Here is a 14,810-nt window from a genome sequence, read left to right on the forward strand (position 1 = left end):
AATGAACATCTCCTTCCCCTGCACTTGCTCCTGCTGTTAGGACATCTAGGTTGCAGACATTTGATTAGAAAGTGCGTTCTGAATTGAACTGCATTGCCAGCCTTTTACTTTGCTGAGAGGAGCCATCTGAAATTAATGCATAAGTGGTATGTAAATTTCTGGCTCAGTACTCATTTCAGTATGGTTGTAGGCATGAGAATATGAATTTGGCTTAATTAGGTAGAAAACAAAAGAGACTTCTTTGGAAGATACAAGCCAGTACACATGAATGCAGTCAGAGGACTGAGACTGGGTAGACACCGGAACTGCTCCAGGATTCCTCTCAGGAAGTGGCAGGTACACCCGCGCCAGGGCAGGGAAGGACTGGGTACCTTGATCAACTGTCATGCCAAGACTTCACATCGCTGAGCTAGAGGAGGAGACAGCAGTTGTTTAAAGGGAAATCAGACTGTTCTTGACAGAAAAAGGAGCAGCTGTTGGGGAGAAGGCCCGAAATCTCTCCTTCTTTAGATTTTCTTGTTTCCTGAGTAGTTTGATTTTTAAAGTTTATATCTTATAGACTAAATGTTTGTGTCCCCCTATCCCCAAATTCATATGGTGAAATCTTAACACCCAAGGTGACTGGACTGGGAGATGGAACATTTTGAAGGTGATTAGGTAATGAGAGAAGAACCCTTATATATGTGATTAATGCCATCATGAAAAGGAATCCCAGAGATTTCCCTCAGCTCTCGTGCTATGTGAGGTTCCAGCTAGAGTAGAGGGTCATTCTAGGAACCTGGAAGCTGGTGCTCACCAGGCATTGCATCTGCCACCACCTTGATCCCAGACTTCCCAAACTCTAGCACTGTAAGAAGTTGATTCTGCTGTTTATAAGCTACGCAGTCTATTGCTTTTGTAACAGTAGCCCTAATAGAAAAGCCCTATTTCTCAGGTGGTAGTATAGGTTGTTATTTCTTATCTCTAATTTGTGAAGCCTTTTCTATGACTTCCTAGCCTCTTCCATGTATGTGTGTGTATAAATGTGTGTGTATATATATTTACATATATATATAGTCAGTTCATGCTTCTTATAGATTTTCACCACTTTAATCTTCAGGAAGGAGTGTCTTATACAAACAAATGAAAATCAACACAAAGTCTACATGTGTCTATGTGTTGTGTATATGTATGTCGAGAGCAGTACATCAGAGTTACCTGGGGAACTTTTTTTTTCAACTTTTTATTTTATGTTCAAGTAGAGTTGATTAACAATGTTGTGATCATTTCAGGTTGACAGCAAAGGGACTTAGCCATGCATATACATGTATTCTTTCTCGCTTGGGAAACTTTAAAAAGTTGAATTAAACACAGTTTATACCTCTTATAACTTCCACCCACAGTTCAGTTTGCTGCTGCTGCTAAGTCGCGTCAGTCGTGTCTGACTCTGTGCAGCCCCATAGACAGCAGCCCACCAGGCTTCCCCGTCTCTGGGATTCTCCAGGCAAGAACACTGGAGTAGGTTGCCATTTCCTTTTCCAATGCATGAGAGTGAAAAGTGAAAGTGAAGTCGCTCAGTTTAGCTGCTCGGTTTTGTACGACTCTTTGTGACCCCATGAACCACAGCACTCCAGGCCTCCCTGCCCATCACCAACCCGGAGTTCACTCAAACCCATGTCCATTGTGTCGGTGACACCATCCAATGATGTCATCCTCTGTCGTCCCCTTCTCCTCCTGCCCTCAGTCTTTCCCAACATCAGGGCCTTTTCAAATGAGTCACCTCTGCACATCAGGTGGCCAAAGTATTGGAGTTTCAGCTTCAACATCAGACCTTCCATGAACACCCAGGACTGGTCTCCTTTAGGATGGACTGGTTGGATCTCCTTGCAGTCCAAGGGACTCTCAAGACTCTTCAACACCATAGTTTAAAAGCATCAGTTCTTCGGTGCTCAGCTTTTTTTATAGTCCAACTCTCACATCCGTACATAACTACTGGAAAAACCATAGCCTTGACTAGAGGGACCTTTGTTGGCAAAGTAATGTCTCTGTTTTTTAATATGCTATCTAGGTTGCTCATAACTTTTCTTCCAAGGAGGAAGCATCTTTTAATTTCATGGCTGCAATCACAATCTGCAGTGATTTGGGAGCCCAGAAAAATAAAGTCTGACACTGTTTCCACTGTTTCCTCATCTATTTCCCATGAAGTGATGGGACGGGAAGATGATCTTAGTTTTCTGAATGTTGAGCTTTAAGCCACCTTTTTCCACTCTCCTCTTTTACTTTCATCAACAGGCTCTTTAGTTCTTCTTCACTTTCTGCCATAAGGGTGGTGTCATCTGCATATCTGAGGTTATTGATATTTCTCCCGGCAATCTTGATTCCAGCTTGTGCTTCTTCCAGCCCAGTGTTTCTTATGATGTACTCTGCATATAAGTTAAATTAGCAGGGTAACAATATATAGCCTTGATATACTCCTTTTCCTATTTGGAACCAGTCTGTTGTTCCATGTCCAGTTCTAACTGTTGCTTCCTGATCTGCATACAGTTTTCTCAGAGGCAGGTCAGGTGGTCTGGTATTCCCATCTCTTTCAGAATTTTCCACAGTTTATTGTGATCCACATAGTCAAAGGCTTTGGCATAGTCAATAAAGCAGAAATAGATGTTTTTCTGGACTCTTGCTTTTTTGATGATCCAGCAGATGATGGCAATTTGATCTCTGGTTCCTCTACCTTTTCTAAATCCAGCTTGAACATCTGGAAGTTCACAGTTCATGTGTTGCTGAAGCCTAGCTTGGAGAATTTTGAGCATTACTTTACTAGCATGTGAGATGAGTGCCATTGTGCGGTAGTTTGAGCATTCTTTGGCATTGCCTTTCTTTGGGACTGGAATAAAAACTGACCTTTTCCAGTCCTGTTGCCACTGCTGAGTTTTCCAAATTTGCTGGCACATTGAGTGCAGCACTTTCACAGCATCATCTTTCAGGATTTGAAATAACTCAACTGGAATTCTATCACCTGCACTATCTTTGTTCGCAGTGATGCTTCCTACGGCCCACTTGACTTCGCATTCCAGGATGTCTGGCTCTAGGTGAGTGATCACACCATAGTGATTATCTGGGTCATGAAGATCTTTTTTGTACGGTTCTTCTGTGTATTCTTGCCACTCTTCTTAATATCTTCTGCTTCTCTTAGGTTCATACCATTTCTGTCCTTTTTGAGCCCATCTTTGCATAAAATATTCCCTTGGTATCTCTAATGTCCTGTAATAACCTAAATGAGAAAATAATTCAAAAAATAATACATACATTTGTAACCGAATCCCTTATTGTACACCTAAAACTGACATAAAACTGTAAATCAATTATATTTGAATATAAAATTAAAGAAATTTAAAACGTGTCCATATAGAGTATCTTTCTGTAATTTTAAAACTTTGGTTTAACCAACATTCATCTATTTGACCAAAAGATTGAGCCAATAATTTCATATTTCTACTTAAAGCAAACAGTGCTCAAATTTATAGGCAGCTATTTCCTGCAAGTACAGTGAAAATTATTATAAAATTTATTAAAGGAATTAAACTGCTAAATTTTACTTTCTGTGAGTGGGGTTTTAAGAATTGAGTGGGGTACAGAAATGACTGCCCTTTTCAAATAATCACAAATGTGCTAATTATGTGGCTGATATGAAAGTTGAGGCATTGTGACCTTCAAGCCAACAAAAGACCTTTTCAAGTAAGCCATTTCCATGTACATTAATAAAGTGATCAATGCCATTCCACAGTTAAATAATATATGGCTGTCATTTCATTATATGTAAATGCAAACCAAGGAGTTGTTTCACTGCCAACATATTTAAAGTAATGCTATAAAAAAAAAAGCAAAGACTGTAAATCCTGTAAGTAACAGTTTTTGGCATTCTACAGATAGTCATCCAAAGATATGTTTGTTGTTCACTTCCAACACATGCAGTTTAAGTGAAGTTTCTCTGCAACTGATTGGATTTTGGATTTGATCAGTAAAAACTGCCTTGTGATAAAGTAAATAATAACTGAAACATGATGAAAATGATTGTTACGAAAGTGATCTCTTTGCAGCGATGGAGGCAGTGATATATTTTATAGATCCGAGAAAACATTGCCTTTGTACATGAAGACTCACCTGCTAGCAAGGGGGTTGTTGAATAAGACTGAAGTTCAAAGGAAAAGGATGGAACTCCACAATCTTTCTCACGACTTATTCATGGTATAAACAAAACCTTTATGAACATTGGACTTAGGTCATTGCCATGAAGGCAGTTATTTTAAAGGGCAGTCATATCCCTGGGAAACAGTGTGTTTGCAAACAATAATGTATAAAAAAATATGGATATTAGGGCGTGAATCAAATTGACTGCTGGAATGTCAAATAGTGCCTATGAAGTTGTAGTAGAAAATCAACAACAGAAAGAAGAATTCAATTATCCTGTATTTGCCCAGCTTTGTAGCATATTTGATGCTGAATAAAACATGGACAAAGATACAGTCATGCTTAATGCAACTTAAGAATGCACAATAGACTTCTGGGAAATAATAAACCAATTACAAACTTAAATAAACCACAATCATAGAAGAGTCCAAGAATTTATTAGCATTCAATCCAAACTTTTTCTCAGTCTCATAAGAAACCATAGCAGCATCTTATTATGGGTTAGATATTGATACCAAGAGACTGTACAGGGATTGCAAATTCGTTCACCAGTCTTCCTGTTAGCTTTACACACTACTGTATGGCCCTTTATTGTTATTTAATAGATTTCTGAATGCTTCCATAAAGTAGATACCAGTGACATTTATGAAAATGCTGTAGTCACTGAAATTTTCAATGAACACTTAAACACTCTTGTCTGTGATAACAGATGTTTCTGTATTTCCTTGATAATCTGAGATAATTTCCATTATTTTGTATTTAAGGTGGCAAATCTTGCTTGTTCTATGTCAACAAATGAAGATGGGATTAAGATTGTCAGAGTTGCTGCCAATCACCTGGAAACCTTGTGTCCACAGGTATGATAGCTGTCTTTCATTAAACTAGCTATAAAAAAATTATGTATAATGCTTCAGACTTTCATACAAATAGAAACATATTAAAATATATATTTAAAAAATATAAAATGACTCATCCTAAGGTCATAGTTTACTCTTTACTAAGCACTTCATTCTTTATTTAACACCTGGTTCTTGTAATAGTTCCTGAGAGACCATCTTAGAATTTTCCAAAAGATATAGTTTGAAATCAAAGCAGTGTTTTGTCCAACAGATCTGATTTATTTTTAGTCATTATTTAATTTGAAATCTCTAATCATATGAAAAGAATGGTTTTTTTTTCCCTCTTTTATCAAAAGAAGGCATGAGTTTGAAAAAAGCCAAGAAATATTGTCTTGTCTGGAATTCAGGAGTTTTTTAAAATCCAAAGAGAAACATATTTCTTAGGAATTATTTCTAGATGAGTAATTGTCTCAAAACTATGATTCAGGATACACAGGAGAAGGGGACAACAGAGGATGAGATGGTTGGATAGCATCACCAACTCAATGGGCATGAGTTTGAGTAAACTTTGGGAGTTGGTGATGCACGGGGAAGCCTGGTGTGTTGGAGTCCATGGGGTCACAAAGAATCAGACATGACTGAGCAACTGAACTGAACTGAACTGAGGATACACGTAAGGTCAATCCTTTGTTACCTTAGAATAAGCAACAAGTGATGTAGATAATTACTTCCCAATTAAAACCACAGTAGTTGCAAAGATGTGAAATATAGTAATGATTAGAAATTTCAAGTCTCTGGACTTCTGCTGGAATTATAATTTTACAAAAAGCAGAATGTGTGTTAAATTCTTCACTTGCTTTGCTGATGATTTCATCTGTAAGAATATTTAGGAAATAGTAAGATGACTGCTTCTTAAACTTAATGCTGATTAACAAATGAAAACTGGTTGAAGTACGATCTAGAGGAACCAGCAACTGAGATCTCATAACTGAGGTCAGTTTTCTATGAGGTCCCATAGGGAACAGAACTGTGCAATAAGTCTCTGAAGTGGGTGAATCACTTACATTCCCCTCAGTAGATTGAGTTTTCGTTTCTCCATATTGTGGATAACACTTGATGCTGTCACTATTGAAATGCCTTTTGAATCTGAATAGTATTCAGAATATCTCATTGGTTTCAATTTGTACTTTTATGATTACTCAAGAAAACACTTGAAAAAACAGTTATTAACCACTTGGCTTTCAACGTCTGTGAATTGCTTAAACCCTTTGATGATTTTTAGTTGCTTGTTTTTATTGCACTGCATAGATTTATTAAAAATATCTTCTGTTGACTGTGGCTTTTCCTTTAACTTTGAATATAATATTTTAATCCTAGAGTGTTTTAAGTGTGGGCTTCCCTGGTGGCTCAGAGGTTAAAGAGTCTGCCTCCAATGTGGGAGACCCGGGTTCGATCCCTGGGTCGGGAAGATCCCCTGGAGAAGGAAATGGCAATCCACTTCAGTATTCTTGCCTGGAGAATCCCATGGACGGAGAAGCCTAGTAGGTTACAGTCCACGGGGTTGCAGAGTTGGACACGACTGAGCAACTTCACCTCACCTTATCACCTTAGAGTGTTTTAAGAACTATAATATGAACATATGATTCATCTTTTAATTTTTTAATTAGACATTTGAGCACCTACTCCGTGCCATGGTGTGTTGGTTTGTGCTTTGTCAAGAAATTCTTCCAACAAAAGGGTTACATAGTCCCCATATTTTCTTTTTAAAATAGTAAATAATCTTATTTAACATTTAAATCTTTAATTTATCTGAAATTTATTTTTATGTCTAACAGGAGGTTGAATATATTTTTTTAAACAGTGGTAACCACTAGGCTATCATACTGTATTAAAAAGTTGATCCTTTACCAATTATACTTTATTTTTTAGATTCCATATATAAGTGAAATCATGTGATATTTACCTTACTCTGTTTGACTTATCTCATTTAGCATATTCCTTCCAGGTCTATCAATGTTATTACAGTGGCAAGGTTGAATTAATTTTTTTATGGCTGGGTAATATTCCATTGTGTTTGTGTTGTATGTGTGTGTACAACATGTTCTTTATTCACTCATTTATTGATAAAAACACTTAGGATGCTTTAAAGTCTTGGTTACTATGAATAATGCTGCAATGAACATGAAAGTGAAAGTGAAGTTGCTCCGTCGTGTCCCACTCTTTGCGACCCCGTGGACTGCAGCCCACCAGGACCCTCCGTCTATGGGATTCTGCAGGCAAGAATACTGGAGTGGGTTACCGTTTCCTTCTCCAGGGGATCTTCCCGACCCAGGGATTGAATCCAGGTCTCCCTCATCACAGGTAGACGCTTTAACCTCTGAGCCACCAGAGAAGCCCCATAGGGATGCCTATATTTTTTCTTTTTTTTAAATTTTTTAAATTAAAAAAATTTTTTTGGCTGTGCTGTGGCTTTGGGGATCTTACTTCCTGAACCAGGGACTGAACCCATGCCCTCAGCAGTGAAAGAGTGGAGTCCTAACCACTGGACCACCAGGGAATTATCACATATATCTTTTGAAACCAATGTTTTTGTTTTCTTTGGATAAAATCCCAGAAGTGGAATTGCTGGATCATTTGGTAGTTCTATGTTTAATTTTTTGAGGAACCCCCTACTGTTTTTCATAGTGGCTACACCAATTTACATTCCCACAAATAATGCACAAGGGGTCCCTTTTCTCTATGTCCTTGCCTACACTTATTACAATAGGTGTAAAGTGATAGCTCATGACTTCAACTTGCATTTCCCTGATGATTAGTGATACTGAGCATCTTTTCATGTGCCTGTTGGCCATCTGGATACTTCTTTGAAAAAAATGTCTATTCAGGTTCTTTACCCATTTTTAATTGGGTTTTCTTTCTTTCTTTTTTGATGTTGAGTCTTACGAGTTCTTTGGATGTTAAGCCCTTAGTGAGTATTTTGTTTGCAAGTATCTTCTCTCATTCAGTATGTAGCTTTTAATTTTGTTGATAGTTTCCCTAACTGTGCAAAAACTTTTTAAGTTTGATGTAGTCTCATTTGTTTATCTTTGATTTTGTTTTCTTTACCTGAGAATACATATCCCCAGAATATTGCTAAGACTGATGTCAAAGAGCATCTTGCCTACATTTTTTTCCTAGAAGTTTTATGGTTTTGGGTCTTACATTTAAGTCTTCAATCCATTTCGAATTTATTTGAGAAAATAGTCCAGCTTCATTCTTTTGCAAGTAGCTGTCCCATTTTCCCAATACAACTTATTAAAAAGGGTATACTTTTCCACATTGTATATTCTTGCCTCTCCTCTTGTAGATTAATTGCCACATAAGTGTAATTTTTTTTTCTGGGCTCTTTTCTATGTTCCACTGACTTATATGTCTGTTTTTGTATGTTGTATGTTTGTAAGTTTTGTCTGTTTTTGTACCATACTGTTTTGACTACTGTGCTTTGTAATATAGTTTGAAATCAGGAAGAATGATGTCTCTGACTTTGTTCTTCTTTCTCAAGATTATGTTTGCTATTTGGACTCTTTTGTGTTTCCATACAAATGAATTATTTGTTCTAGTTTTGTGAAAAATGTCACTGGTATTTTGGTATTAATTACATTGAATCTGTAGATTGCCTTGGGTAGTACGGTCACTTTATCAACACTATTAATTCTTCCACTCCAAGAACATGATATATAAAGATATTGGAGAGACATCTCTTTGTGCCTCCTTCAATTCCTTTATCAGTGTTTTATAGTTTTCCTAAGAGTCTTTTATCTCCTTAGATTTATTTCTAAATATTTTATACTTTGTCGTGCAGTTATAAACTGGATTATTCTCTTAATTTCTCTTTCTAGTTTGTTGTTAGTGCATAGAAGCACAATTGATTTCTGTATATTAATTTTATATCCTGAAACTTTATTGAATTCATTGATGAGTTACAATAGATTTTTGTAGCATCTTTAGGATTCTCCATATATTGGACCTTATTGTCTGTAAACTGTGGTAGTTTTACTTTTTGCCTTAAAATTTAGACTCCTTTCTCTTCCTTTTCCTGTCTGAATGCTGTGTCTATTACTTCCAAAGTATGTTTAATAAAAATGGCAAGAGTGTGCATCCTTATTCCTGATCTTAGAGGAAATGTTTTTAGCTCTTCATACATTGCATATGATGTTGACTGTGAGTTTTTCATATATAGCCTTTATTATTTTGAGGTGCATTCCCTCTATACCCACTTTTTGGATTTTTTTTTAATCATAAATAAATGTTGAATTTTGTCAAAAACTTTTGCTACATCTATTGAGATGATCATATGATTTTTACTGTTCAATTTGTTAATGTGGTATATCACATTGATTGTTTGACAATACTGAACCATCTTTCATCCCTGGGATAAATCCTACTTGCTCACAGTATATGATCCTTTTAATGTATTGTTGAATTTGGTTTGCTAATGTTTAGTCAAGGGTTTTTGCATCTATGGTCATCAATGGTGTTAGCCTATAGTTTTTGTGTGCATGTGTTATATCTTTGGTTTTGGTGTCAGGGAGAGTTACAATCTTAATTGTGACTTATGGTTACATTTTGATATCTTCTAGTCAATTTTAGATGCCTTGTTTCTTTCTTTAAAGTATTACTGTTCTGCTCTGCTCTTTTATGTAACTTTAAGTATCCACTTACAAAGTTCTATAAAAATATATATTAGAATTTTTTATTGTAATTGTTAAAATGTTTTAGATTTTAGATTATTTTAGGGAAAAGTGGCTCCTTCAAGATAGTAAATATTTCCATTAATAGACATGTTTTATATATCTCCATAATCAGATCTTTTTTTAATGTCCTTCAGAGACTCTTTAATATTCCTTTTATTATTAATTACAATAAACTTCATGGCTATATTTTGATGGCATCCCAATTTTTCTCAATAGGCCAGAAAACTTTCCTGTAGACCAGACTCAAATATTTAATTTTCCCTTTACATCTCCACATTTATGCCTAGAAGACATCTAAAACTTAAAATAGCCAAATGGAACCCCTAATAGCTACATCCCCGCCTCATTTTGCTTTTCTTCAGTCTTACTGATTTTAGTTAACAGCATAGCCTTTCACCTAGTTTCTCTGAGGAAAAGCCTAGAGATTTTCTTTCTTTTTTTTTTTAATGCAGTAAATATTTATTGAACATATGCTATGTAGTAGGTATCATTTGTGCAGCTGGGGAGTAAACAGTAAAGAAAATAAATGTCAAAACTCTTGTCCTAGTGAAACTCATATTTTAATTATATCTAATGGCTAGTTTTCCTATTTAATCCATTAACAAGCCCTATAAGTTTCACCAAAAATATTTGTCTTGAATCGATATACTTTTCTTCATGTTGTTTGTCAACAGGATGAAAAATATCACAGTCTGTGCCTCCTCATTTCTATCTTTGACTACAGAAATATCCTACATGGTGTCCATGCTCATACTCATGTCTCTCTAATCTACTTCCCATATAAAAACCCGATTTTAAAAACGTTTAGTGTAGCAGTTGCTTTCCTTAGGCCTTTACAATAAAATGCAAAGTTCTTTTAATGAGTTATTCAGACCTACATGACATTTCTACTGCCTAACTGTCAACTCTACTTCATATTATTTTCCTTTGCATGCGTTAGATCTCTGCATTTTGGCCTTTCTGTTTCTAGAACACAATAAGCTTCTTACCACCTGAGGAAGTTCACACTTGGTAGTTTCCCAGTTTGCTTTTTTCATATGGCCATATGGACAGCTTCTGTTATGTTCAATTTGTGAAAACTGGGCTCAGATATCATCTCAGACATCAGCCTCTCTAAGTTATCTATCATGTCACCATATTTATTTCTTTTAAAGTCTCTACTATAATTTGATATATTTTATATTATTTTGTTAGTTTTTTATTGTACATTGTCCACTCTCAAATATAAAGTTTATGAAGGCAGTGATTTATTGTTTCTTGTTCACTACCTGTATCCCATACCTAACAGAAATGCAGCATATACTGGATGCTCAATAACTATTTGTCCAATATATGGACAGGGTTTCTAGAATATTAAATCATTTTATATTCATAAACTGCAACAAGAATTTTTGCAACATCTTTTAGGCATATCTCTTTTTTATCGACAATGTAAAAAATTACCTTATAATTAGAGTTGTAATTGATAAAAAATAAATCATTAAAATGGCTGATTAATGTATAGTTGCTAACCTCTACTGCTGGGCTGCAATCTGCCTTTGGCCTAGCTCATTTCAGTATTTTACTAGTGATTTGGATAAAATTTTATAATTATGGTCTTAATTTTTTTTCAGTTGAAAATTAGAAGGTAAAGGGACTATATTAGCTGAAAGAGTCTAGTCATAAAGAATTTGAATATTCAAAACATGGACTGAGTAGTATTATATTCAGCAAAGAGTCGGACATGACTGAGCAACTGAACTGAACTGAATACTGAATAGGTAAAATATTAAACCATATATTTTTGGCATTATAAAAGAAATCTAAAAATAAATAATGGAGTGAACATAGCTTAGTAAATATTTACTATCTAAAAGGCTTAGAAATTTTAGTTGATAGTAATCTCAGTATAAATCAACAATGTGATTTAGCTGTCAGAAAAGACTAATGCAACAACATTTTTTTCATCACAGAACAAGTTCTAAAATTTATTCTCTACCTCTGTACTGCAAAATTATTTTTTATACTGTGTATTTTTTATATAGTATACCCTGAAATTCAGAGTTAGTGGGCCTGGGGTGCACCCCCAGTTGTATGTTGTGTGTATGTATGTATATGTGTTATGTGTGTGCATGCTTGTAAATGTGTATATGTATATAAGATCCATTTTGGCAATATCTATTGAAATAAAATATGCATATACATTTAGGTTCATTATTCCACTTCTAGAAATTTATAGTACAGACACATGAGTGCACCTGCACAAAAGTCTTAAGCAAGTTCTTTTTTATGTTTTTTTTAATTGAATTAAATTTCATATAAAATATTAACTTCAGGTGCAAAAATGGTGATTGGATATTTTTGTATATTATCAAATGATCACTGCAATAAATCTAGCTGCCATCTATCACCACACAGAGTTGTTACAATATTATTGACTATATTATATCAGTTCAGTTCAGTTCAGTCACTCAGTCGTGTCCAACTCTTTGCGACCCCATGAACTGCAGTGCCATACGACACATCCCTGTGACTTATTTATTTTTATGGCTGGATATTTGTACCTCTTAATCCCCTTCCCCTATTTTGCCTGTCCCCCCATCCCTACCACTCTGGCACACCAGTTTGTTATGAGCAAGGTTTATTTGTTTGTTATGAGCAAAGTTTGTTATCTGCAATGGCAAAGCTAGAGCCAACCTAAATATCTGTTAGTGGAGAATGTTAAAAGTTGTTTAAAGTAATGTCAGCTCAATATGTATTTTGGTATGGAAGATACCCAAGATAACTGAAAAAGGTACATTTCCGATGAGTATTATATTTCCCACTTATGTGAAAAAAAGAAGATTGAGCCATATGTTTATGTACTTGTAGGACATTTCTCAAAAGGTTCTCATGAAAATTTTAGTAGTGTTTACTTCCAAGAAATGAGACTAGAGATATAGAACAGGAGAAATACTTTCACATTTCACTTTATTTCTTTAAGGATTCTAAGTTTTTAACCAGAAATAGGTATTTTATTAATTTTGGAGGAAAACCTAACCAACTTTTAATATTCAGTTCAGTTCAGTTGCTCGGTCTTGTCCAACTTTTTGCAACCCCATGTACTGCAGCACACCAGGCTTCCCTGTCCTTTATCAACTCTCGAGCTTGCTCAAACTCATGTCCATTGAGTCGCTGATGCCATCCAACCATCTCATTCTCTGTTGTCACCTTTTCCTCCCTCCTTCAATCTTTCCCAGCATCAGGGTCTTTTCCAATGAGTCAGTTCTTCGCATTAGGTGGCCAAAGTATTGGAGTTTCAGCTTCAGCATTTGTCCTTCCAATGAACATTCAGGACTGATTTCCTTTTATTTATTTAATTTTTATTTTTACTTTATTTTACTTTACAATACTGTATTGGTTTTGCCATACATTGACATGAATCAGCCACGGGTGTACATGAGTTCCCAATCCTGAACCCCGCTCCTACCTCCCACCCCATATCATCTCTCTGGATCATCCCCGTACACCAGCCCCAAGCCTCCTGTATCCTGTATCGAACATAGACTGGCAATTTGTTTCTTACCTGATAGTATACATGTTTCAATGCCATTCTCCCAAATCATCCCACCCTCTCCCTCTCCCACAGAGTCCAAAAGTCCATTCTATACATCTGTGTCTCTTTGGCTGTCTCGCATAGAGGGTCATCATTACCATCTTTCTAAACTACATATATATGTGTTAGTATACTGTATTGGTGTTTTTCTTTCTGGCTTACTTTACTCTGTATAATAGGCTCCAGTTTCATCCATCTCATTAGAACTGATTCAAATGTATTCTTTTTAATGGCTGAGTAATATTAATTTTGGAATAAGTCATGTTGAGAAAACGCAGGGCAGAAGGAGCTGATGATGGGGCTACATTTTGTTCCTGTTTGCTAAATACCATTGAATTCACCTAGGTTTCAGTGAATTGGATCATCTTGGTTTTTACTGTGTCTAGAGAACTACAACTGTAATATTTTGCCCAGTTACAGATGTCATACTTTGAAAAGACTGTCACCTGGAGGAAATTTAGCAGAGAATATCTGAAATGGTGACATGACTTGAAACTATGCTGTACAAAAAACTCATAAAAGCAACGGGGAATTTTTAGCCAGGAAAAGGTTAAGACATGGAGAAACATGATCACTATCATCAAATCTTCAAAGGACTCTGATGTGAAAGACTTGTTCTGAAGGTCCCTAAGGGGCAGAACTACAACCTATGAACATGAGCTAGAAATATAAAAATTTTGTCCCAGTATAGAATGATTTTTCTACAGGAACTACCCTGGAAGAAATTGAACTTTGTTGAGAAAGAGGGATTTGGAGTTTCTCAATGTCACAGACATTTAAATATAAGGAGAGTGATATTTAGATAATGTAGAGGGTAAGAAGTTGGCCTGCAGGACTTCTAACGGGGCTTCCCATGTGTTGTTAGTGGTAAAGAATCCTCCTGCCAATATAGGAGATGCAAGGGACTCGAGAGTTCCATCCCTGGGTCAGGAAGATCCCCTGGAGCAGGAAATGGCAACCTGCTCCAATATTCTTGCCTGGAAAATCCCAAGGACAGAGGAGCCTGGCAGGTTACAGTCCACAGGGCTGTAAATAGTCAGACATGACTGAAAACACATACACACACACACACAGACACACACAAACACACAGACACACACACACACACACTTCTATTGCCCAATCTTGAGATCTTCTAATGAATCTCTCTTTTATATAAAGAAGAGAAACTTAACTTGGGAACTTAACCTGGTGGAAGGATAAACCTAAAATCTTGTTCCATTTTTAACAAGTAACTTGGAAGTTTAATTTGAAAGTATACATTTTATATTTGCTGATGACACAGATGTGAGAAAAATAGAATTCATGGTTCTAAAACATGTTGATAATCTGGACTAATGTTTGAAAACTCATAAGCTAGAATTTAATAAGGGTAAATATAGAGTCAGGGCCTTAGGTTAAATAAAATCTATTGCACAAGTGGATAGGAAGAAACATTACTTATCTAAAGCACCTTGGAGCATCAGGAATTGAAAGGGACATTTGTTATCTAGTTCAATG

The 14,810-nt window shown here is 35.9% G+C and overlaps 1 protein-coding gene across 2 annotated transcripts in view; it reads left to right on the forward strand.

Moving 5' to 3' along the window:
• CTNNA3 (catenin alpha 3) overlaps positions 1–14,810 on the forward strand; it is a 1,846,273-nt gene that overhangs the window by 1,098,458 nt on the left and 733,005 nt on the right. For both annotated transcript variants that reach the window (XM_040242231.1, XM_040242230.1), the window contains exon 10: positions 4,929–5,021. In XM_040242231.1, the coding sequence (XP_040098165.1) occupies positions 4,929–5,021 (93 nt within the window). The remainder of the gene's footprint in view (positions 1–4,928; positions 5,022–14,810) is intronic.

Source organism: Oryx dammah, unplaced genomic scaffold (assembly GCF_014754425.2).
Source record: "Oryx dammah isolate SB20612 unplaced genomic scaffold, SCBI_Odam_1.1 HiC_scaffold_6, whole genome shotgun sequence".
Lineage (NCBI taxonomy): Eukaryota > Metazoa > Chordata > Mammalia > Artiodactyla > Bovidae > Oryx > Oryx dammah.